This window comes from Saccoglossus kowalevskii, chromosome 7 (assembly GCF_978046115.1).
Source record: "Saccoglossus kowalevskii chromosome 7, keSacKowa6.1, whole genome shotgun sequence".
Taxonomy (NCBI): domain Eukaryota; kingdom Metazoa; phylum Hemichordata; class Enteropneusta; family Harrimaniidae; genus Saccoglossus; species Saccoglossus kowalevskii.
Genome location: NC_140647.1, coordinates 34,144,547 through 34,169,971, shown reverse-complemented (window position 1 = coordinate 34,169,971; position 25,425 = coordinate 34,144,547). Strand labels below are relative to the sequence as shown.

General features: G+C 31.9%; 1 protein-coding gene across 1 annotated transcript in view; it reads right to left on the bottom strand.

Annotated features, from left to right (window-relative positions):
- LOC100374274 (uncharacterized) overlaps positions 1-25,425 on the bottom strand; it is a 46,435-nt gene that overhangs the window by 19,992 nt on the left and 1,018 nt on the right. The window contains exons 2-4 of the mRNA XM_006817117.3: positions 2,546-2,703; positions 1,827-2,044; positions 1,307-1,384 (exon numbers count right to left, since the gene is read on the bottom strand). Of these exons, the coding sequence (XP_006817180.2) occupies positions 1,307-1,384; positions 1,827-2,044; positions 2,546-2,585 (336 nt within the window). The 5' untranslated portion in view covers positions 2,586-2,703. The remainder of the gene's footprint in view (positions 1-1,306; positions 1,385-1,826; positions 2,045-2,545; positions 2,704-25,425) is intronic.

The window sequence follows — 25,425 nt, the reverse complement described above, 5'->3', positions numbered from 1 at the left end:
AACAGTATGTTGAAAAGCAACCAAACCAAAAACTATTACTAAAGTTAAATTCAACTGAACTGACTAATTTAAACTATAACTTAACAAAACTAAACTAAAACAACAATACTAATACTAAACTAAATTGCAACTGGTAACTAAATTAAAGTATAAATGATAAGGCTCCATATTTCATAATCCACCTATAAATATGATAGTGGTTTTATCAATTGTTTAGTTATCCTTATAAATTAGTATTATTTTAAGCAGCTATACTTGACACAGGCACAACTGTTATGACACTATTGAGTTGATGCAAATTTTGTTGTTTAATAGGTCAGTGGTTTTGTGTCAATATTTCAACCAATAATACAATACAAAATCTTGATTTATGAATTTATATAATGACTGTAAAAGATAAGCAAGGTATGAACCCAGTTGCATATACTACTGTACGAATAGGATGTGTGTATGGATGGGGAAGAATGTTTTACTGTGTAAAGTACAGGTGAAAATGGAACTTTACAGTTAATTTCATTGTTAAATCAAGAAGTTAGTAAATTCTCTCAATCATTGATTATAAGTAAGTGAGTCAAGGCTGCGCTAACCTCAAAAGTTGTCAGCAATTTGTATTTTTTAAAGGGGGCAGAGCAATTATAGTATAAGTGCTAGAGGCTTTGATAGTAGGTCAGTTCATGCATAGTGAACAAAACTTAGCAACCTTGACACACCAAAATGTATGTCATTGTCATTTAAAAAGAAATGCATTAGAAGAAAAGAATGAATCTAAAAATGAACAAGGACAAAATGAGGGTATACACGGGGCACCTGTAATGACAAATGAACAAGGATTCTATTGTCATTTGGTTTTCAATGGTTCACGCTGCCAATCACCATATGTTAATAAGGAGAATCTGTAGCCATAGGCTGCTACATCAGCAGTATAAGAGAGACAGGGGTGTGGGAGGTTTATACCAGAAGACAAAGCCTGTTGAGACAGTTGCTGTGCATTCTACTGTTTGTACCCCTTCGTAAAAAATGAGAAACTGGATCTGCACAGTGTCAGAGATCAAAGACTACAACGACAAAATGTAAATGAGTGGAATTCACGCATGCATGACTGCGAGGTGATTCAGAGTTCAATTCGTGTATGACGACGCTCTTACTTTGTACAAGATTAAAGTTTTCAAATTTCCCTAAATGTCAAATTATTGCGATGTTTAGAACTTTGGCTATTACTGTACATTTGTGGTTTTGTTTTCAGACACAACCAGGACACCATCTGATTATATTTAGAACAACAGATTTAACTTTTAAAAGTACTTACTTTTGTATGTCCTCGCTTGGCTGCCCATATTATTGGAGTGTTACCTGTTCTTTCATCTTTACCATCTATGTTTATATACTGAGAAATAAAGACAATGGTTGAAGATATGTCATAAATCAAAAAGAAATGGATTCGTTTGTTTTTATTGTGTGTTTTGGTAAGAGGAGAGCTACCAGTTGAACATACTACATCTCAAAACATATTTACATGCATTATATATGACTGGACTTTTTTTTAGAAAGGGTTGATGAATTAGAGGGCATACTGTGATTTAATCACTGTGACTCTTTGTGATTCTAGTGAAAGTCACTGTGACACACTAGAACCCCAATGAAATTCACTGTGACTCCCTAGTTCCCCAGTAAAATTCAATGTGACTTACAATGTACTGTACTGTCAATAGTTCCTAAAAGAAAATCGTGTGGTTTCAATAATTCCCAAGTATTTGTCTCACAATTAAAGTGCTTTAATATGCCTTGCATATCAACAATGATGTTGATGCATAAAATATACCTCTCACCTCTTGGCTCATTCGATGTAGAAATTCTGAAACTTTTTCATAATTTCCATCCCTAGCAGCCATTAGGAACTGCGTGTCCGTATCCGGTGTTTTCCCGTCATGGAATAAATGAGCAGCTAAGTCATGGTATGATTTCAGTAATTCCTTGTTTTTGTGTGAGCCATTGGAACTAGCACTTGACCCTCTACTATGACCAGAACCAGATGTGGGGCGGCCTTCTGTAAATTGACAAAAAAAATATCCCTGGGTATGACAACACACTGATTGATATTTTATTGAATTCCAAACCAATCCACCCATACAGTCAAAAGATACAGAATCTAAAATATGATACTTGATTGTTCTTGCATTAAAATGAATACAATACTTTTGTAAAAACATGGCAAAACTATCTTAAACGATTTCATGAGTTATGAAATGACTCTGGAATGACACACAATCGGTCAATTTACAAGCATTTTTAATGAGGGTTCAATATGGTATCCATGCAATGTACTAGTATACAACAACACATTGTTTGTTTATTTGTTTGTTTGTTTACAAAAAACAAAAATTTTAAAGCACACTTGTATTTTAGTATTTTGTTGTTCAATGCATACTCGTACATGTAGTAAATGTAGGAATTGTTTCATCATGGAAAAAACAATTTGAAAAAAAAAATATTGCAATGCTTCAGTGCAGTGACTGCTCCTTTAACTAAAATGGGCAAAAATTCTCACCTGTTTGAACTCGTAGTAATTCATCTGCCATGTTGGGCATATTTTGGTTTGTTTTCACCTTCTATGTAAATAATGTAAATAAAAACAGTTTTTGTGTGTCAGGTTGATGTCCATTTTCACCATTCCCTGCTATATATTACACAACCCATTAAAAATATCTGAAAAAAATAGAACAAATGAAATAAGTTAATAAGTTGTTCAAGAACAAAAAAGTAATGAAAAACTACAAAATTAACATAATTTGTTCAAGATGAATACATTCCACACATTCACTGTGATTTAATCCTGATAGAAGAAACTATGTAGTGAACAAATTGACAATTTTTTTCCAATCTACTGAAATGGTTATGATATAGGCAAGGTGAAATTGACAATACATGGACTTTAAGACATATGGGCATATGAATAAAACAAATTTGAACCATAGCATTCACAAGCATACATTAATAAGATAGAAAAATGTTCTACAACCATGGCTGACAAGCAACATGGCACAGATATATGAAATCAAAAAAGTACAATAGTTGTTGAGAAACAATAAGAACAAAAGAAAAGCACAATAGAACGCAATAACCAATGTAACTGGCAACATTGTACTCAGACGTACATTATGCAAATAACATCCATTGTACAATCATTTCAGGTGAATAGCTCCACTTTATGAACCCGGAAGTCAAGGTTGTGATGGAATAATAGCACAGTTCTACAATTATTTCCCCATTTTTCAACAATCAGTGAGAAAGAAACTAATTGGGAAAAGGGTAGGTTGGTGGTCCAGACAAGGAAGGCATCAGACATTGTCGTTTTCGGTAATTGGGAAATGGTAAGCAGGCACTCATGAAGTCGTATTGTACAATTTACAACCTTCAGTATCAGGATATTTTTTATTTATTTATTTATTTATTTATTTTTATTTATTTACTTATTGACTCTTACACAATCCCCGGAGGGAAAGAAAATGGTCACAAAGTACAAGGAGAAATATATATATATAAAAAAACAAAAAACAAAAACACAATATACTAAATAACAAATAACAAATACAATCACTAAATTACTAAATAATACAAAATCTCTAAAATACAATCTAATATAAAATTACAAAATTGACAGCAGGCATTAAGATGTCAAGTAAGACCCTGCTTCCTGACTTCAAAGCTTTTACTTATGAACTGTGCTACTGGTATAATAATGTTTTCATTCTGTAACAATTCCATGAATTTTTTCTCTGCAGGTTTATTTTCAAATGCTGGGATCATATCCTTAGCTTTATTGAACAGTTTGGCACGCAACTCATTATATTTATTGCATTCCAGCAGAAAATGCATTTCATCCTCAATTAGACCTTTGTTACACATGTCACAAACCCTGTTGTTTAGTGGGATTTTTTTATGACGACCCATTTCAATTTTGAGACTATGGTCACTAAGACGAAATTTGGTAAGCACACTACGCAGTCCAAAGTTTTTTAGCTTGACTAAATATGGCTCAAGTTTTAAATCTGATTTGATTAGCCGATATGTTCTTAGTTTGTTTTTCTCATTTGCTTTGGTGCGGTTATCATTAGATATTCATCAGTGTAAGCACTATAAGCACTTCAATGTCTGTGTATAAGACTACACATACAGATACTTGTATTTGGGAATTGTGCTTGAGTCAAGTCATGTTGTATTTCAATTTTTAATTACCAAATTACCTTTCTTTGATGCTGAGATATAAATTGTCATCGCAATTGAAACAATTAAGATACCATTTCAGTTTTTAAGTTATATTTTACAGAAAATCAAAAAATGAGGAATAATTACTTTGTAATAATTTATTAAATGTAATAAAAAAAAAAAAAAAAACATTTTATTATTAAAAAAAAAAATACTTGTTCAAGGTGGTCTCAAATTGTTACAGAAACTGAGAAAACATAATTTCTTCATTTAGCTTTAGACCTACCCCCCTAAATAGAATTTTAAAAGCATGAAAGTATTTACTACATTGTTGATTGTTGAAATATATTTCATTAAAATGTTTACACAGTAAGTTTTCTCCAATGTTCTCACTCATATTTTTTGAGTTTCTGCAACACTGCAAGACTGTCCCATAGGAACAACAAATTTATTTTAGTTAAGTTCATGTATAATAATGTTCTCAAAAAAAAAAAACATATGTGACTATGAACTTTAAATAATGTATGATATTCTTGCAAGGCAGGTGTTTTCAGGTGATAATTGTACTTGCTCTATTAGTAGTGTATGCACTTACGTAAAAGACACATGTCTATGGGTCTAGGGTCTAAATAAGTTGTATTTTTAATGATCTTGTTAACACATGCAAATGTTTGCTTACAAAATCCTACTAATACAGATGGTGTTTGCGTAGGTTTCATTGAGACAATGGAAGAAAGCATTAATGTTTTCAACAAGGAGTTATATGACAATTTTCAGCATTAACAACCTGCAAAACAATAGTGTATGTCATTAATTAGGCATCAGCACCATGGAGGGCTAGCAAGGTAACTTAATCAGTAAAATACAAAAAAAGCTTTGCATCAAAACAATAGTTCAATTAACAAAGAGTACAATGATACCACATAGCTACTTGATTGCACATGTTTTTTATACTGTAAATGTGAATAACAGTACAGGAAGAGATTAATACGTCAAAACAAATTAACAAACTGCTACAAAAAAAAATTCTCTGGTTTGCAGCAGCATAATTTTGTGTTGAAAATAAAAGTGTATTTTGAAATATGTGAAATAATTCTTGCTGTAAAAACGTTTTATATTGAAATCTGTTTTTAATTTTTTCAATCATTTATTTCTCCATGAAAAAAGAGAAATAAATTTAGAAAAAATAAAGTAATCTATACAGTACATAGTTATATAAGACACCAGTATTGTTGACGTTCAGCTTGATTTTTTGTATCAGCTGACTCTTCTCAGAATTTTAATTTTTGGTAAATTTTAATAACAAAATGGTCACAGCAGGAAATCCTGAATACCCAGAGATTAACAGTAAAGCATGGAAACAAAAGAAGAAATTTAATTATGTATAAATGCGCTTTGTGTGTACAGATACTACACAAGAAGAAAAAAAAATAATTAAAAAAAAAATGTTGATTTATATTATCATGAAAAAAATAAAAGTAACGAAAAGAAATTGTACATTTACTAAAACATATTTCAAAAATATCTGAACTCAAAAAGAAGGTTTCACATAGAAGTACCGGTACCCATACCTTAACATAAAGATTTCTTCATACAATAATAATTTACAAAAAGAAAACAAAGCTACCACACTGGGACGTCAAAAAATAACATTTAAATACTTTCATAAATGCCAATAAAGAACACTTGATTATGGTTCAATAATCATTTTAACTCTATTGAAATAAATAAATTGTGAAAACAGCAGATGGAAGAGAGCTTCTTTTTGTTATTGTTCATTGTGATTTTTTTTGTGATACCAGGGACTAATAATATTTGAAGGAAAATGCCAGGAAATCCACGTTAATAATTTAAAGTGTTTTAGTCTATGTGCAGGGACTGAAAAAAAGCACCTGTATGGATGTGCATGACTTTGCAACAATTCTAATTTGCATATAATTTGAATAATTTATGCAAGATTAATGTAGCAGGATGTGTTGGGAGCATCCATTCCGAAATAGGGGATGCAGCTTCTAACGGTATGAGTTAAAAATTGAATAATATCAAAATTACACCACAGTTCAATGATTGTACTCATATTTAATGACAGTGAAAGCAGCAACAATTTTTGCATCATCTCTGTGTTTTTTTTTCACCCCCATTTTAATAAAGATACTGTCACACTTTCCTATTTTTAATATATGAAAACATCTGTCTGACCCGGAAGTTGATATCAGAAATTTCAACAGCTATAGACCACGTGCTTTTCTGTAAACAGCGTACCTTAGAGGGTAAATTTAAATATGAGACTAATTTAATAACAGGGAACAAAGGAAATTAAATATGCAAAGATTATTCTACAGTTTCCAAACCACCATCTAAATTGTACAATAATTAAAATTAAACAAAAATGGTGATACCTTAAATTATAGGACTGAATGTTTATTTCAGGAAAAAAAAATATTTTTTTTTTAAATTGTACCAAACAATAGAATGTGATAAAAAGTTGTAATTTTGCACAATTTTTTTCTAATAATTTTACTTCGAGTTGGTTTTATGTAGTTGACATTTTGAGAAAATGTTGCTGTATAACAAAAGTAATTTTTAAAAAAATGTTTTGGGTGAGGGAAGTTACACAGGAAATTGTCTTTTTTGAACATTATTAAGGTGGATGGACAATTTTCATATAATTTAACATAAAGAAGAGTTAGATTGTTTATAATATTTCAGTGTTTTTATCTTCCTCAATATTAATTTCCCAATACAAATTTGGTGCAAAATTTGGGGAAATTGAACATTATCACACTTAACATGGTTTTGTCTAAAATTACGTAACATAATCCTTACGTGAATATATACAATTTAAAATAATAATAAAAAGCATAACATGATGAAATAAATTAATGCAAATATTCAAACTACGAAAATATTTTTTCAATTCTGATATTCTGATGTGAATGAAATGAATGAAATGAAATGAAAAAAAAAAATATAAAAAAATATATTATGAATGTTCCAAAGGATGCCCTTATTCATTTTTTAAGTGTCTTTATCATGTATGTAATTTCATTAAAAAAACTCAACATCTAATGTACAGATGGGAAATTTTCATCAAGTTGAATTCATAGTGCAAAAAAATAAATAATATAATTTTTTTTTATAAATTTTGTAACTGCCTATCATACATCAACATTATTTTGGGGAAAACAAATTATAATTTAAGAGTAGAAAACAACTGCAAAGTTTCTTCTTTTAGCCTAGCTAAAATAAAATGTATATATTTATCAGAATTTAAATTCAGGAACAATATTCTAAATATAAAGCTATTGTACTTACTTTGAGAAATGCAATTCAACCCCATAACTTTAAAAACGCTTAAAGAGTAACGCCAGCGAGACTACAAAATAGTCTACATAAGGAGCTACAAACCCCAAACCTGGGACATCCACACACAAAAACAAATAAACCATCAGTATCCAAATACAGATGCCCACTCTGCCAGTATAATAATAAAACCCAAATGTATGCTATTGTGCAGTGGTAGGAGATTAGAACTCATTCATAGAGATCCCCTAGCTTAGTTAGAATTGCACTCACACTGACCTTGCTGACACCCTAGGCATGCAACAATTCATGTGGTAAAAGCACATGGTATAGTTTGTAAACAACGGAAGTACATTGTGTGGTTATGGCCTTGCTAGAAATTAATTTCTCATCATTTCAATCACTGTCTTCATCTACATATATCAAGTATTCTGTTCAGATTAATTTTGTGAAAGCAAAGGTATAGGCAATATCATTTACATCGGATACCAGGCAGAAACTTGTATTGGTGTAGTGCTGGAAGTTATAAATTACTGTTATATCATTCTTGCTTTTACTTTTACCTGTAGGCATATTGAGCAATTAGAAGTGCTTCAATCAATTGTATGCTAGGTATTATTATAATATATCAATTTTATAGTGGTTTTTGCGACTGGAAATAATTCTTTACTGCATGTTGAACAAGATTGTATATTCATGTGTCCAAAATTAAGAATTCAATTTCTCAAAGAAAAATTGATTAATGAAATTACCAATAATCCCTTGTGATATTTTTTTGTGAAACTCCAATATCACCAGTACATAACGTTTTATGTTTAATAAATTCCAAAAACATATATTTTGTTCAAATGCTTTTTTTTTATTATTATATCTTGCATTTGCAAAATAGGTTCCCCCGGGTAGTACCAGCAGTTCTTGTTGGAATAGCAGCGTTTTTGATTTTAGTACCATACCTAACAACCATACAGAATAGTTCTTAGATGTACATGATTTAAATCATTCAATTAGACCAGGTTTTGTGTTTGAATTTGTAATGCTGTGTTTTCCAGTGCACAATCCATACTATCAGATCAAGCTAACCCATTCCCACACGGCACTCAACATCAATATATGTATAGCAAGCCACAAAAGAGTCACTATAGCTGTTGCACAAAACACAGAGTGACCATACACCCACAAAGTGAACATACACCCACAAAGTGACCATATACACCCAGTGAACATACATCTACAAAGTGACCATACACCGAGAGTGACCATACACCCACAGAGTGAACATACATCTACAGTGTGACCATTTCTTAGTCCACAAAACAGTGACCATAGCTGCATATGTATATAAAATTCAGTGACCATACACCCACAGACTGACCCCCATACAATGTAGTGACCATAGCTGTAACATAGCTACCCATACAACTCAAAGTGACCATGACCATCTACAAATAAAGTTCAAACAATGAACATCATGGACATTACCTACCTGATCACCTGGTGGTCATAACTCACATGAAATATACTGCATATGTCCTACAAACATGGAACGTTAACGCAGACCTCAAAATCATCCCAAGAAGCTGCCTGTACGTACATGTGTATTGCATATTATCAAAGTGAACACTCCCTTCGTAACTACTATTAATATAACATTAGGTGCCTAATTTGTCACGTACAGTTCACAAACAATAGATAAGGTCAAGTTTATTATTGAAAAACACAAAAGAAATACACCTTGACAACCTTCAGTTAAGGACAGACTCCCCATAGTGCCATTGTACATTATTGGCATCTAACGGGAAAACATCACTATACGGCCAATGTCACATTTGCTGTGAACAAACAATGGTAACAGGTACTGGAACAATGTCCTGCATGTGAGCAAAAACAAACAAGAAACCTGACCAGTGATGGCCAATGGCCAAAATGTTTACCAGAGACGGTAGAGAACTGTAACAAGTAAAAGATACTGTAAAATCTTATTAGAATATTAGAAACCATGGCTTCTATTAAAATGATACAATGCAACAGAGGGGATGCGGTTTCTATCAGAGCATCTACACATATGAGAAATGATGAATTTTTGGTTCTCAATTATTCAAATAGAATGGATGCAACTTCTATTAGGGATAGATATTACAGTAATCATATTTGTAGAGTCTGACAATACTGTGGGAGGGAAGGGGTCTACTAAGGCAAAACAACAAGCAGAGTAGGAATGAATAACCACAACTCAGTTCTCCTCACACAGTAACATTTGATAAACAGTTACAAATTGTACTTGAATAGAACCTAATCTTTAAGCTTAATAAATAAATAAATATATCCACCCCACCACCACCGCCATAAAACATTGAAAGAGGAGGGGTCGTCATCTTCACACATGCAGAAATCAAGTCCCAAGCAAAGATAACAATACACACTAAGACAAAGGCTCATGGGTAGACATTTGTAAACAACAACACGCTATGGCCGTCTGCTACATACGCAGGTGACAACTTCCCAATTTTAAACATAAAAATAAGTTAATTTGGGGAGAAACAATATCGGTGCTCAATGGGTCGTAAGCACTGATTCAACATCAGCTGACGTGACAGAATCTAGCACTCAATACAGAAGTATAATTTTTGAAAACAAATTTCACTAGTATTCTTCACATAATAATAAAAAAAGTTCCGATTATGTTATTATTAGTATAATTATTAATATTTTACAAATTATAGTATAATAGTACTCCTGGTTAATAATTATAAACTTACTTTGATGTTGCTACAATTAGCATGTCTAATTATAGTATAAACTAGAAATTGTATCCAGTCTCTTGTCTTGCCTATATGTATGACTGATACAAGTGACTACCTGTAACAATAGCCTCCTACATGGTGTATTGTCATACTGAGAGGAAATGGAGAAAATAACATGGCATTTTGCCAAAACAAAACTGTGTGTAGTTGTGCGAGATACTGAGTGGACTATCAAGACTGTTATCACAAACTTTAAAGACAATATAGTAATCCGGTCCACAGTCCCTCTATCACATAGAGGGACTGTGTCCGGTCTTATCTTTACCTGTTGTGAGGTTTCACTTCGGTATAATGACATACGAGCCGAACTTTGTTCTTGGACACATTCCAAATTTAACGATAGGACAACACATACAGTTATAAAGGACTGTACTTCAGGATCACTTGGCGGTCAGCGACAAACAAAACGGCAATTATCACGATCAGCTGATCATACATATCTTGGTTACTCGGCCAAGGATAAAACGACGATTGACCTATTGTCAATGTGACATTTAAAGTTCAAGAAATGATTTTGAGATGTGATTTTATACGTGCACTTACTTATTTGATCTTGTCGTGTCAGCTCAGTTTTATCAGTATACATGTAACGACAGGTAGTTTAATACACTATATAAATGTACTATAGCAAAACAATGCAACAGCCATTACCTATTGTTATGTAAATTAGCTTTTAAAAGTTGCTTAGATATTTCATTTGGTAACAAGCTGGGGTGATCCTATTTAGTATTTTGACATCTTAAAATTTATGATTTAAATTAAAAGTGCTGTGTACATGTTTAATCGTAGTTGTATTTTGCATTACAGGGATAAATTCACTTGTTTCTAAAGAAAACAATAGATTCTTTTGTTAACTTCGCATTTTCACTACGTTTTAATTTAGCACATTAGCTATCAGCGAAATAAGTGAAGATTAAGCCCTATATAACATTTTATAATAAGAAATCAATGTGCAAAGACAAATTTTCAGCAATTTCACTGTGACTTTCTGTTATTAACACTACTGAAAGTAGAAAGCCAAAATGAATGGGAAAAAAACAGCAGTAAACGTGTTCACCTTTTCATCACTAGGTTTTCTCATCCAAATATTTCAGCAATTTTTCTTGTTTTCTTCAATATTTCTGGAAATGAACCCTAATTTTGGAGCTAACAGACAAAATTTGAGTCAATTTTAAATTTTTTATTTTTGGATAATGGACTTAAATAATCGATTTCTTTTCAGGTGCATGTGATAGTGTACAATAACTAAAAAGAAGAAGAGTATGGAGATTAACACATTACTTAAATGTACATGTACCAAAATGTATATTTAAAGTTCACACTACTCTATGTGGAAATTAATTATCAGGTATGTGCATCCTATTTTTTTATTGAAAAAAAATATCAATGTACTAAAATGGTACTTGAAAATTGATACACTTAATTAATTCTTGTACATGTGTATTCAATTTATAATAAAAAATACTGCATTTGTAAATATGTTTATTTCCACAAATATTTTATTATATTTTTATTTCAGTTCAGACAATATTTGTAATAATACTAAGCAATATAAAAATATAGCTGCTTTTCCTCCAGCGTTTTATTTTCATCAATTCAAAAAATTAATTTCCCAAATGTGGTAAGTAGAATAGACATAACATTTTGTGAACAAAAACTAAATTTCAATAAAGCTTTTATCATTGTAGAATCATTGTATATATTTGGGGAGTGGGGGTGAGATTAAAGCATGATTTATAATGCTGTTGATATACGAGGGCATAAGGGGCATGAAAAGTTAATTTTTTCTGAGCAACAACTTGTCTAGAAAAATTGAGACAATGTACCATTATAAGACTAGGTAATTTTGAGCAGTGTTTTCTATTTTCTGCTATATTGTGTCGTTTGTGTATGTTTTGGTCAGCTGTAACTATAGGCAATACAACTGCATGCCTTTAGAGAATACACCGACTTCTTTGTATTCGGCCCCTATTGTCATATTGTCGTCATGCATGTCACAAAAAGAGCTCGGCCACTACAATAGATTTAAAGATTGAACTAAGGTCAGTATGCATGAAGGCAATCATAACAGAGACATGTCTTCAGTCTCTTCAGTGTTATACTCAGTCCTTTTTTAAGTACTTATAAATGAGCAATTCTGTTGTTTTTTTTTGTTTTGTTTTTTTCACACACATACCAACTCTTTTACTTAAAACTATCAAGAAATGCACAGTGCTTTTGCTGAAACCTTTTAAATATGATCACAGCTTTCAGGGTGGTTGAAAACAACATTAAATGGCGATGGTTGATGTGTGCATTCAGTTTATTGGGACCGGGTCATTACGAGTTTATCATTAACACAAAATTTGAATTTATTCACAATTTATCAGGTGCTAAAAATACAGAGCAACTTTGGTTGCTAAAATCACCAAAATAAACGTTCATTACCTGACTAATTTTACTACATGTAATAGGGATATTTCTTTGTTTTAACCATTCCAATAAAATCAGATGTACTGTATCTATATATAATATAATAATGAATTTATTGCATCCTCAGAAATAATTTTCATTGGTGGAAAGCAATAAAATGTTTGTAATAAAGTACCAGGGGTTATGAAAAATATTAAGTCAAACTTTTTAACCATGTTGGATGGATTGACTCAAAAAAGTTGATATACAATACAACTAACAAAACATCAAACAAATATAGAAACATTAAAACATTCATGTATTTTTAATTTTGTTATTTTCATAAACTAGAAAAAAACTGAAATTAAAAAAATGCAAATAAACTGGAGGGTCCAATTGTGGGTTCACGTTACTGGCAATTGCTGGAAGCTGCACATACAGGGTCAGTGGAATTCATTCTTGATGCAAAACTTTGAAAAAACGTTTCTCAATTTCTTACAGCAGTGAATATGATGTCATACTTTACCCATAATCCTTTGCAGAAGAATAAAAATGGAGGATCTAGATCTGGATCTAAAGAATGAAAAGTGATAGCTTTGATTTTTTTAAAGTAATACTTCAAACAATATGTACATGTATGGTTCAACATTGGCTGGTCTAGCAGATGAACTAATCAATACTACAAATCACCTAGGACACTTGGCAATGACTGAATTAAACCTTTTCTGCTGTAAATTTGACACATGAGTATCATTTTGTACATAAACATAACTTCTCAATGCCTACAGGTCACAATCTTTTGAGGGCCATTGTCAACTTTTTGCAATTTTGTATTCTGCTTCTCTCCACATGAAATGTTGATCAAAATTGATCAAAAACTAAAAGCAATATCTGAACTTGTCTATATTGTCCAAAATGAAATTTAGTGGTAATTAGAAAATATTTGCACTAAATTTTGGAAGGAAACAAAATCTGGAGCTCAGTTTGAAAGGTTACTCAAATGTTTTCGAAAAAGTGACAAAACTTTGGTGTTAAAAAGGTCATTGCCCATGGGATGAAAAAACGATCGTAGCACCATAGTCAACGTGCTGCTTCCTGTTCAATCCCAAGGGTCTCATGCAACATATAAAACGTACACAAAATACATTGTATATTTACACAAAATTCACAACAAATGCTTGCTATATTGTGAAGGGTAAGGTGCTTAAATTCTACATTATGTGAAATTGTTTCCAAAACATGATTGCCCACTATTACAAGCATTTGGCGAAAAAAAAAAAATTTACTGTTTTATTTCAGACATTGAAATGTGACAATGGTTGTTGAAAAGAAATGACACCATGAGTGACTCAATTATTACAACAATAGAAGAAACGAGTGAAGACGAAAACACAGGAAGCAAACTAAAAGAACAGACAGTATTATTGTACAAGGACATAAAAGTTTTGATGTCATGTTGTAATCGCGAACAGTGGAGTAGTGATTAGTAATAAAAATACACAAGGAAAGCCTAGTGTATATGAAACTTTGCTGAAGTAGATTACAGTAAAATGGCAGAGATTATGTCGTTAAATGCAAATATATACTGGACATTTAACTTACGACACCGGCATGCTGGATTTGAGTTTAGTATTGGAAACACACACAGTTCAAAAACAAAACGTCATATAAATAAATTCATTTTGATCAAAGCCTGTTTTATATTTTCAGTACGTGTAAATATGTGGATATGTGTAGCAGGATTGGGTCCTCCTTTTCCATCAAGAAGAAAGTGGGCTGCTTATCTTTTGCCTGAGAATTTGAAATGAACAAGTATAATTTTTGGGGAAAATCAAGCCAAGTCAGTAATCAAACCAAAAATAATGAACGTGTCCACACAACTAAGGTCTGTATGTTGTGGGTGAATGGCACAGTTCTGAACAACTCAGGATTTTCAAGGTCTATATGCAATGGTACACACCTTAGGTTTCATGGATACCACGTTAACTAAGTCTGCAAGGATTTAAGGTTTAATTTTATATATATAGGGATAAATCTTTAATCCTTTCGACACCATCAAATGTTACAAACAAATTTTATTTTCTTCTTGAAAAAAAAGTTTGCCCCATAATTACTTGTCATATTAAATGTACCGGGGTAGTATAATTAATTGGGTCAATGCAACGAAAGTGTTAGCAATAATGCACCAAGTCTCATTGAGAGGATAATTTCAAAAGTTATATGGATATCTCAAATTGTTGGTACACTTACTTTAAATAATTATTTAATAGTTTGGTTTAATTTTGTCTTGTATCGCTGATGGCTAAAGTGCTAAAATTTAAAAATCAAGTGAATATAAACCAGTCAATCTAAAACTCTTCTAAAATTAAATCCAGTGAACTATTTGATAAAGGAGCCCAATCTTGCAACGTTGTATTCCCATGATGCACCCCATTTATGCAAACAAAAAAACAAATAGCTTCCTTTTTAAAAAGGTACATTCTTTTTCTATTTTTTTCCTTCTATCAAAAGTTTTCAACCAACCAACAAAACAACACTACATTTTGTCAAGGTAAAACCATTAACTGGAAATGATTTTTGCCACTTTGCCACTGTCACTATGTAAATTGTGTATACATGTGTAGTTTTTAAACTCTACCCTCCAGTATGTGTATAGTATTTGTAGTACAACAATCAGAAACCAATCTTACGGGAACAATGATGAGGCATTAAAAAAGACTGTCAGAAAAACAAGCGGTCTGACAGTCAAAATAACTCCTCTGTTTCAGCAAAGCACAGTCTGTCAATATTAAGTGCATGCATTATAAGTGGTTTTTACATTGGAAAAAAGGCAGGCCTTAGGCTTACCCAAATTTTAGGCTTGACTAAATTTCTTGTGTGAACCCGAGCCCAAATAAGTGATGCCTGGGAAGGGGTGCCAGTGCTGACCCTAATTTTAACCCCAAGGTAGCCTGGCCTATAACTACAGTATGAATAAGAGCCAGTATTATGTATTTGTCACTATCATTGACTAAATATGGATATATTCATGAAAATTGTTACCTGTACTCAATCACAACAACGATGGCTAGGAGAGAAGTCAATTGCACTGCCAAGAAAACAAAATCATTGATTGAATTTTCAATGGTACTTTCAAAGACAGCATTAGCATTGAACACGAAAATATCTAATTAGATTTATTATCACCTATGGTAGATATTCTCTGATAATATCCAATAAAAATCGATAATAACTCTAATGGTTTCTATTAAATCAAACAGACAATTTCCACTTGGAAGGTGGTTCTAATAATATCCTCTATTAGACCCAATAAAAACCATTAGAGTTATTATCAAATTTTATTCGATATTATCAGAGAATAACTACCAAAAATTACATAAATATTCATTAAAAATAGAGAATAGAAGATATCATCACAAAATGATCGAATCTCATGGAGAAAAATATGTAACAAGTATAAATGCAATAAAATCAATTATTTTGAAACAGATATCGTTTAAAAAAAAGTTGACACGATGACAGCAGAGCTAAAAAATTAATATTAATTAAGACACACTTTTTCTCTACAAGTTCACTGTTCACTGACTTGACCACACACAAAAAAAATAGTTCAATAATCAAAGATCTCTTTTTAATCAGATTAAAACAACTCTCAATTCTTACATTTCAAATGTTTCTTCTAACACAAATTTCAGATGAGATGATTTACAACAACTTTGAATGCCAATGTCAAATTTTGTCACTTTCACAAAATAAATCTGAATAATTATTTCCAAACTTGTTTTTCCTTTATTTTGGTCAGTGCCTGTAGCCAATAGGAAAGTATTGTTATTATTACGTAAATGATTATGGAAAATTATTATGGTGCAATTGCAAAATGCTATATATGAATTGCTTTTCAAAGATAAGATACTAGAAATGATGGCATTTTTGTTATAACAATGAAATAAAATGAATAAATACCACTGAAAAGATGAATCGTAGTTGTATCAATTGCTGATCAAATACATTAAATAAAATCCAGTCTTCAGACTGTGATACAGAATGTACTAAATGCTTAGACCAATACTTTTAAATAACTGGCAATTTGCCAAACAACCTCATTATCACAATAACTGAGCTGCCTACGGTTACTAGGTGACCACAAACTGTCACCTAGGTAACAAATGCATACAGCAGACATTTTGAATTATTTGAAGAATTAAACACAAAGATCTTTTAATTGCAGGTTAATGTTTATTCAGATGAAACAACTGGAATTAATGTGTCAGATATTTAGGTGTTATATAATTTATATAATTAAAATAAAATTTGGAATTTTTCAGGATTTATTCTTTAGAGTGATAATCATCTCACTATATACATTTGACATGCAGTATTTTGTACCATGTGCAGAATCAATGCCTAATTCTAGTTCTCGAGATTTAAAACCAAGCAGTTCACACATGCATGTAAGAAAGGCAGTAGAGCAGCATTCTGGTCCAACACATGAAATCATCAATTCTACTATGCAAGATTTATTATTTTTTTGAAGATGTGAAAAATATAAAGCAACATAATTATCATTCAAATTAAAAAAAAAAAAAAAAATATATTTTACACATGTTGATGTAACACACTTGTAATAATATGAGGTTATTACTAGGATAGCTCAAAGTATGCACAAAGACAGTACAGTGGGAGTATCGACAGATGTGCAGCGGAGGTCGATGCGACAGCAAACTGTCTGAGTGCATACTTTGAGGTATCCTCGTAATAACCTGATTATTATACATCTTTTCAAAAGATACATCATGGGAATGCTGAAATCCAAAAAATTTTGAACAGAATAAGCAAACTTCTTTGCGTGGAGTTCGATCAAATTTTTATTTTTAGAGACACTTACTAGTACATGCGTAATCATTTCATATTTGGAATTTGCATTACCTGATATGGTCGGATGAAAATACCCCGTAAAATTTCACAAAATTTTGGCACGCTGTAACTTATGGCGTTACGGTGACAGATGTATAATAATTTGAACATGAATGGTTTATTGAAAGCCAATATTTTACTAACATTTGTCACAAATCTTCTGTGAACATTTGAAATTGTTTTCATGCCTTTCAACAAAATATTATTAATATCACATAAAAATACATTATAAATTAACATATGTCCTTTATATGTATGTAACAAAATTAAAAACAGTAGTTGTACTCATTGGTTTCAATCAATGCTTTATAACCCATCCCCTGCCGACAATTTTGGTCATTCCTGGAGGCTTTCAGTTGATGATGTGTACAGAAGTTGAAACCATAGTTTGAAAACATCCATTTCAATCTACATATCCACATTCAGTGCACTGTCAATATTAAAAAGCAATTATGCTCCATCACATGTATATTGTACATGACGTGTGCCAAGCAAATTGAATTATTGCCTTAAGAGTTATCTTCAGCAGTAGGTAAAAGTCAATTTCTTATCTCCGTCATACACACCCACACCGATTTCCTCAAGCTATACATGTAGATGCAGCCCCTGTATCCACAGTATTTACATCAAACATGTATTTCATATTTTTCTGTTAAATTTATAACAATAATAATTGTTTCCTCAAGTTGATTTAATTTAATTTTCAAAAAAGTTTTCCCAGTTAGATGTTTTTTTAAACAATATTTATTTTATTTTCATTTTATTATTTTTGAACTAAAAGAATGGCTAATTTGCATAAAAGGGAAAATGATTTGCATTCTGATTAATCTATTTTTAACAATGGAGGTGGGGGTAACACCATTCATGCATCTAAAAATAATCAAAAGAAAAAATCATTAAATTTTGATGAAAACACAAAAAAAAACTTTAAAAATCATGTAAGCTATTAAAATTTTCCTGCAAACTTCTTACTTATCATTGGTGTTTTTCATATTATACGATATAAAATGTTTTTATTATATCATTAAAGTAGGTCACTTAATATATGTTGCTGAGTTTCACATATCTGTCTACACACTACACAGGGTGTGGTTACCAGGCTTAAATTATGAGTCACACACAATATATATGTATATACGCTGTATCCACTTTGTTGTTGATTAAAACCTAATTACTATTTAATGGTATTTTTTTTATATATTGCTTTAAAGGTTGACAAAAAAATGCATGCACCTGGACACTTGAACAATATAAGTGAAAAGTTTTCTCAACATTTGCATTGTAATTGGATGATGCTGACTGGGGTACCTGCATCTTACTATATTTGGAACAAAATATTTTAATTACAAATTCAAAATAAGAGAATGCGATGGGATGGATGAGTTGATTATATAATGAAGTGCACATTGAGAAAGCGGTTTCACCATTACCAGTTCGAAATCAGAAATATCCTGAACAATAGTATTACAAAGTATTGGTATAAAGTCATTAAAATGATTTACTCTAAAATATATATTAGAGGCCGATGTTTCTATTAAAATGGTACAATGCGGGATGTGGCTTATATTAGAGCATCTACACATATGAGAAATAGTGAATTTTTTGGTTCTCAAATGTTCAAAATGAATGGGTGTGGCTTCTACTAGGGATGAGGCTTCTAATACAACTGTACTCACCATACAGGGATAAACAGCTGTGGAGATGCTTGGGATGGTATAGTTATTCATAGTAGCCACTAGACAACTTTTATGGTTATTATATGTCATCAGTGATGTCATTAATTCAAATGAATGCTGAGAATATTACCTAAATTGCAATAAAATTGGATATAATAATTTAATCCATTGTTATTCAAACAATAGATACCATTGTGATGTAAATTCTTTCTATTGTTTTATAGAATCTAATACTAGGCGAGCTAGAACACATCGGTGTAATTGATTAGAGCGAGTTAACAAAATTCTGCTTATTCATTCACTGGGACATTAAGTTACTAAAATAGATAACCAATATACCTTCTCTAAAGGTAACACATCCTGGTACTTTTGGGGGTACTGTTGTCCTATAATGGCAATGATTTTCAATATTTTACCTCAATTGTTAAAATGCTTTTGAACTTCAGTGACTTAATTTTCCTGCAATTGTTGGCAATATAATCAAGAAATTTTTACCCCCAGAAAGTACCAGGATGTGTGACCTTTTGGGAGAAAATAATTGAGAAATTTTCATAGACAGTCGATTTGTACCCCCCCCCCAAAAAAGTGCCAGGATGTGTGACCTTTTGCAGGTCATCTAGTACATGCACAGTATATGTCTTAAAGTTGCATTTATTTTGGCATGGTTTTATAGAGCAATGACCGCCACATTTTAGGTTACTTCTTTCTGTCCCCATTAACACCAGCCCAAAACAGGTGCTTATATAATGTGAATTATTGCACTATATATGTTTGAAGTGTGACATACCTCAGTACTTCTCGTATATTGAATTAACATACATGATTAATTGATCATAAACATATGTACAATACCACATTTACATAACTTAAAACACGGTGGTCGTCGAGCCGTGCCATTTCTATTGGACAATCAAGCACTTCTATTAGAGACAATATGGTAAATCCAGGTGTAAATACAAAGTAATCAACAAAATGTACATTTCAAAATTTCAGAGCAAGCTGCAGCAAGAATCTGATTTGCAGAGTCACGGTCATTGGACAATTACAGCAAAATGGGAACACCAGTTTAACTGTGGACAATTTTATTGCAATACCGAGCTATGTTTACCTCAAACAGAAACAAAATGGGAATACCGGTTTAACTGTGGACAATTTTATTGCAATACCGAGCTATGTTCACCTCAAACAGAAACAAAAGAACAATAGAGAAACTATCGATGTCAAAGGTCATAACTCCAATATTAGTAGTACGTAGACAAGATACGCACATAATATTATTCTTACAACGTATTCCTAATTTGTATAATGAAGATATGTTAACTGAGAAATTAAGAATTGTCGTTGCCATGCTAACACACTATCACAAATACATTAATCAGATAAATTTATCTAAATCCAACAACTTTGATTACAAGGCCATTTTCTTTCTCTTTGACTTCTATTTAGTTCCCTATAATCAAGTTTATTTAATTAAATAATTACAACTTATGTATGTTATTTCTAGGTCAGTATTTTAAAACATTCCACTCCTTTACTTTGCTCTCTTATTTAGTCTTTGTATATACACATATACGGGTCAATATATTGTATCAAATACCTCACCACACTAGAATGTGCTAGATACAGAGATACCGGTAGTACGTGATTTACTGCATGTACTAAAGAATTTTATTAATAGCAATTCCATTAATTATTACTACAAAGTTGACAACGTGCAAAAAAAAAAAATGTTGCCTACCTATCCAAGTACCTGATCCAGGGAGGGTACATCCCTTTACACCTGTCAGTCTAGTTCAAACAATGTATGGAGTTTCAATCATCGCTAACAATTCGTCTGGCACTGTGCCAACTAGTCTAAACTGCACTGACTGTGCTTTAAATCTTGTTTTGATGTCACACATCAAATTATAACTTATAACAAACTATGTGCCACAATTTGCCCATTTATTTCCATTTTTCTCAAATTTCTTAGCAAATTTTGGACCATATGGATATAATTTCCTATTGAATACAGGTCTTGATTAAAATTTATGAAAAACCATTAAATAAGTTGTGGGCAGGTTTATGTGTGAGAGAACACAGAAATTAAATTTTGGCACTCCAAAGTTCAAAGTTTGGGAAGTATATTTCATCATGCATAATGTGAGGGTATGTAGTTAATGAAGCTGGATTCGCATAAACAAATGTTACGTAACTTATTTAAAATCAATCAATGAATCAATGAATTCAATCGTGCATATAAGTCACACACTGCATGTATAGTGCGATGATCTGCAAACAAATAAATTTCTACCTTGAGACTCGATATGTTGTTAAGCATGAAACCACAGGGAACAAACCACGAACAATTGGTATTGTTATGTGCAACCTTAACATTACTAAAGCAGTTCAACATATGACTTCTAGACAAGTATTGAAAACCTATTGTTATTTTCGCTTTTTGTTATCTAGTGAGATATGGCAATCACGAAAGACTTCTTTGGTTGACCCATAATGCTACTATGGATTCAAGCAAGAGCCCAATTGTCAGATACATGTCTCAAAAACGCGTTGCAATTTTTATATCCCATGGTGCATTGCACTTGGACCCCCATATCGGCATTGCAATTGTTATGCTGTTGTGCATTGCATTTTAGGTACTCATTATTCATGCCAAAACTAAAGATGCCATCATTTTGGGATAATGTAAATTTAGTGTAAACAACTTTAAGATGGAAAAATGTTATATATGAGGAATTTCACTGATTTTGTCACAGTCAGTTGTCATTAACACAGATTATCAAATGTTAAAATAGGAAAGCTTGCAGTGGTAGAAAACTAACTAATCCATGTACAGGTAGAGTCACTACATTACTTCATATAGTGTCCACACCTGCGACCCATCCCCTACAGTGACTGACCTTCAAATAAATAGTGTCTGTCTAAAAACTATATTGACACAAGCAGTCTCTCGTCTGAAATAGCTCCGCTGTTAGCAATGCACATTTCAATTAAAGAACTGAAGATATCACTGGAAAATGAACAAATCTGAGAGAGGTCTACCTGGGGGTACCTATATGTATAGTATAAAAGCAATCAAACTTGCTGTTTTTTAACAAGAAGTCGAAAATATCACTTTTTACCAAAAATAACAAAAGTATTCATCAAAATTACAGAATTAAAGATATCACGAAATAAACAAATCAAAGAGAGGTCTGCCCAAGTATCAAAGCAATCAGATTTGTAGTTTTCAAGAAGAAGTCAAAAAATAAAATAATGACTGCAGTTACATGTACTGACCCTCACAGAGACCACATACAGAGAATAAAGCAAACCACCACCTCCCCACCCAACCCTTTAGACACCCCCTCCCTACAGTGACTGCATTACAAACCCTAAATCAGAAAATCATGTATACAAAAGACCTAAAATCGTGTAAATAAATATACTTAGATTTCAGCTTGTTTGTCAACATATAATATAAAAACAGATTGATGTCCAGTGATAAAAGAGTGTCAAACAGCAGTAATGCCGCAGTAGTATCGCATTGAGCAGTGACCCATCATTACGTTAGATTACAAATTCATACCTTATTCCTTCATACATGTACATTTGTATCAGTGTATATATACATGTATGGTAGAAATATGAAAACTATGCACAGTCAATGGATAAGCCTCGAAACCTGTCCCAGATCACTGTCACAGTTGGCAAGTAAGCAACAACAAAAGATTGAACTTGGCAACAGTATAGAAAACGCATCATTGAACTCCTACATGCGCAATACAAAAAAACAACATTATTTCTTGGTTGAAAGGGAACCTAGCTACAAATATACAATCTCTCATTTGCATATTATAATTGGGTAAACTACCAGAGATGCAATCTGAAATGTACGTGTTAACGATTTTACAATTTTGAACCTGTGCCAAAAAGATGAGCCTTCTACAAATCTTGAATCGACTCACTTCAAATTAACATTTACTTGTAACCATTTATTGGCATCACAGTAAACAATATTCTGTTGTGTGGTTAATGAACAAAATATTATGAAAAAATACTATTTTGAGAATACTGTAAAATACTTTATTTTTGCTTGGAATTAATTTTTCCCTATTTTCACTGAAGGAATGATTCAGTGAAAATAAAACCCAGCAAATATACTTTTTTTTCCTATATTTTACATTTAACTTGTCAAAAATCAGTGAAAATAAATTCCATACAAAATATCCAAAATATCTTTTCAGCAAAATTAATTCCAGCTAAAATAAAGTATTTTACAGTAGTACAGATATACATCAAGTATAGTACTGCTTGCTAAATTCACCTCAATATCAAAAAGATTGATTTAATAGATTCCATATCCATGGTTACCATTATTTATATTGATTTGTTCTCAATACAATGAATGACATTTGATTTTTATTGAAGCACACCATTTTACCAAACTACAAGATATCATGCATGTAAGTTTTATTTTCACCAAACCAGCTGCAAAAGTACCTGTTTTGGTCTTACAGGTGAACAGTAATGTTCATACACAGTATTTAGAAAAATAGGCAGTTAAAGAGACTTTGTGGACAAGGAAAGCCACTAGTGTCTAGTAGTAATTAATTAATAAACACAGATGATTTAATAAGTCAACAACTATATTGTTATAACTCACAAATAACTTCTCATAAGTTGTAACCACATAGTAAATGCACAATTGACCTTTTCACCACCAGTTCCCTCCTTTCATCACAAATTCACAAAATAGTCCCATTTATAGTCTGCACTTTCCTTCAGAATATTGGGACAAAAATAGCCAATTTTTTGGAGTAAAAACTGAAAATTGACGCAAATTTTGTCTGTTGGCTCCACAGAATTAGGGTTCACTTCCGAAAATACTGAAGAATATAAACAAAAAGTGCAGAAAAATTTAGGCAGGAAAATCTGATGATGTTTTCATTAAGACTGTTAGGACAATGATAGATAGAACAAGATGAAAGAGACATACACATGTCCTGGTAAAATTGCAAGCCGCATGTCAGAGTTAGATTCTGTGAATTGAGGAAATCCCCTCAGTGCCATGTTAATTGACACGTGACAAATTAACTCCAGACACACTGTGATTCATTAATCATGTTCATTTCGTTAATGAAATGTAATTACAGACATACACAGCTATCTGTAAAACTACAGGTTCAAACAGCAGTTAATAAAAAATAAACAGATGCTAATATCTCATTTATAATAATTGCATCTCCCACAAAACATATAGACATAGTGCACCATATTTGCTCTGAAGTCTTTGTTCAAACTAATTAAAGACAATTTTGGTTTATGGGTGCTTGCTGATTCTATTAGAAAAGTACAAATATATACATACTCCAAATACCAGAGTTTTGTAGTAATGCAGAAAGCCATTACAAAGCTAGGTGTAGACACAGCGTAAAGCATGCTATACAGCCTGATAATCAGATCAACAATATTAACAATTAACAATAAAAATTAGAATATAGAACAATTAATTATTATTTTCATGCAAGTTTTAATCTAACTGATTTAACATGCTAAGCTAAAATAATAAAAACCAAAACTGGCCCATTAGTTTCAGGTTACCTATGGATGTGGTTTATAGGAAATTTTTAATTTTTTTTCCAAAATTTTTGAATTTTAGAAAAATCAAAATAAAATCATACCTTCTTATTTGAGTTTGAATTTGAATTTACATCTAAAATAGTTTGTATGTATGGGAACATTATATACTGTAAAATTACTAATTTTCACTGGGTTTAAATTTCGCTGATTTACCACTTCAGGCATATTCAGTGGGTTTTAAATTCACGGATTCGTCATTTAGATAATGTGTTCAGGGGTCGATCTAGGATTCTGGAATAGGGGGGTGATAAGTTAGCCAAAGGCCAGGTTCGCGAGCGCCGATTGCGCAAAGCCCTGTTGGTTGTTAAAAATAGGGGGGCCGCAGCCCCCTCGGCCCCCTCTAAATCCGCTCATGGTGTTCTATGCTAAATTTTACATATTCACTGGGTTTTAATTTAGCGCATTTTCCAGACAGCAAAATAAGCAAAATTGAAATCCAGTGAATAATTAATCCTTTTACAGTACATAAACCTGTCTTTGCAGACATTGGTCAGCTGATGGCAATATGAGTAAAG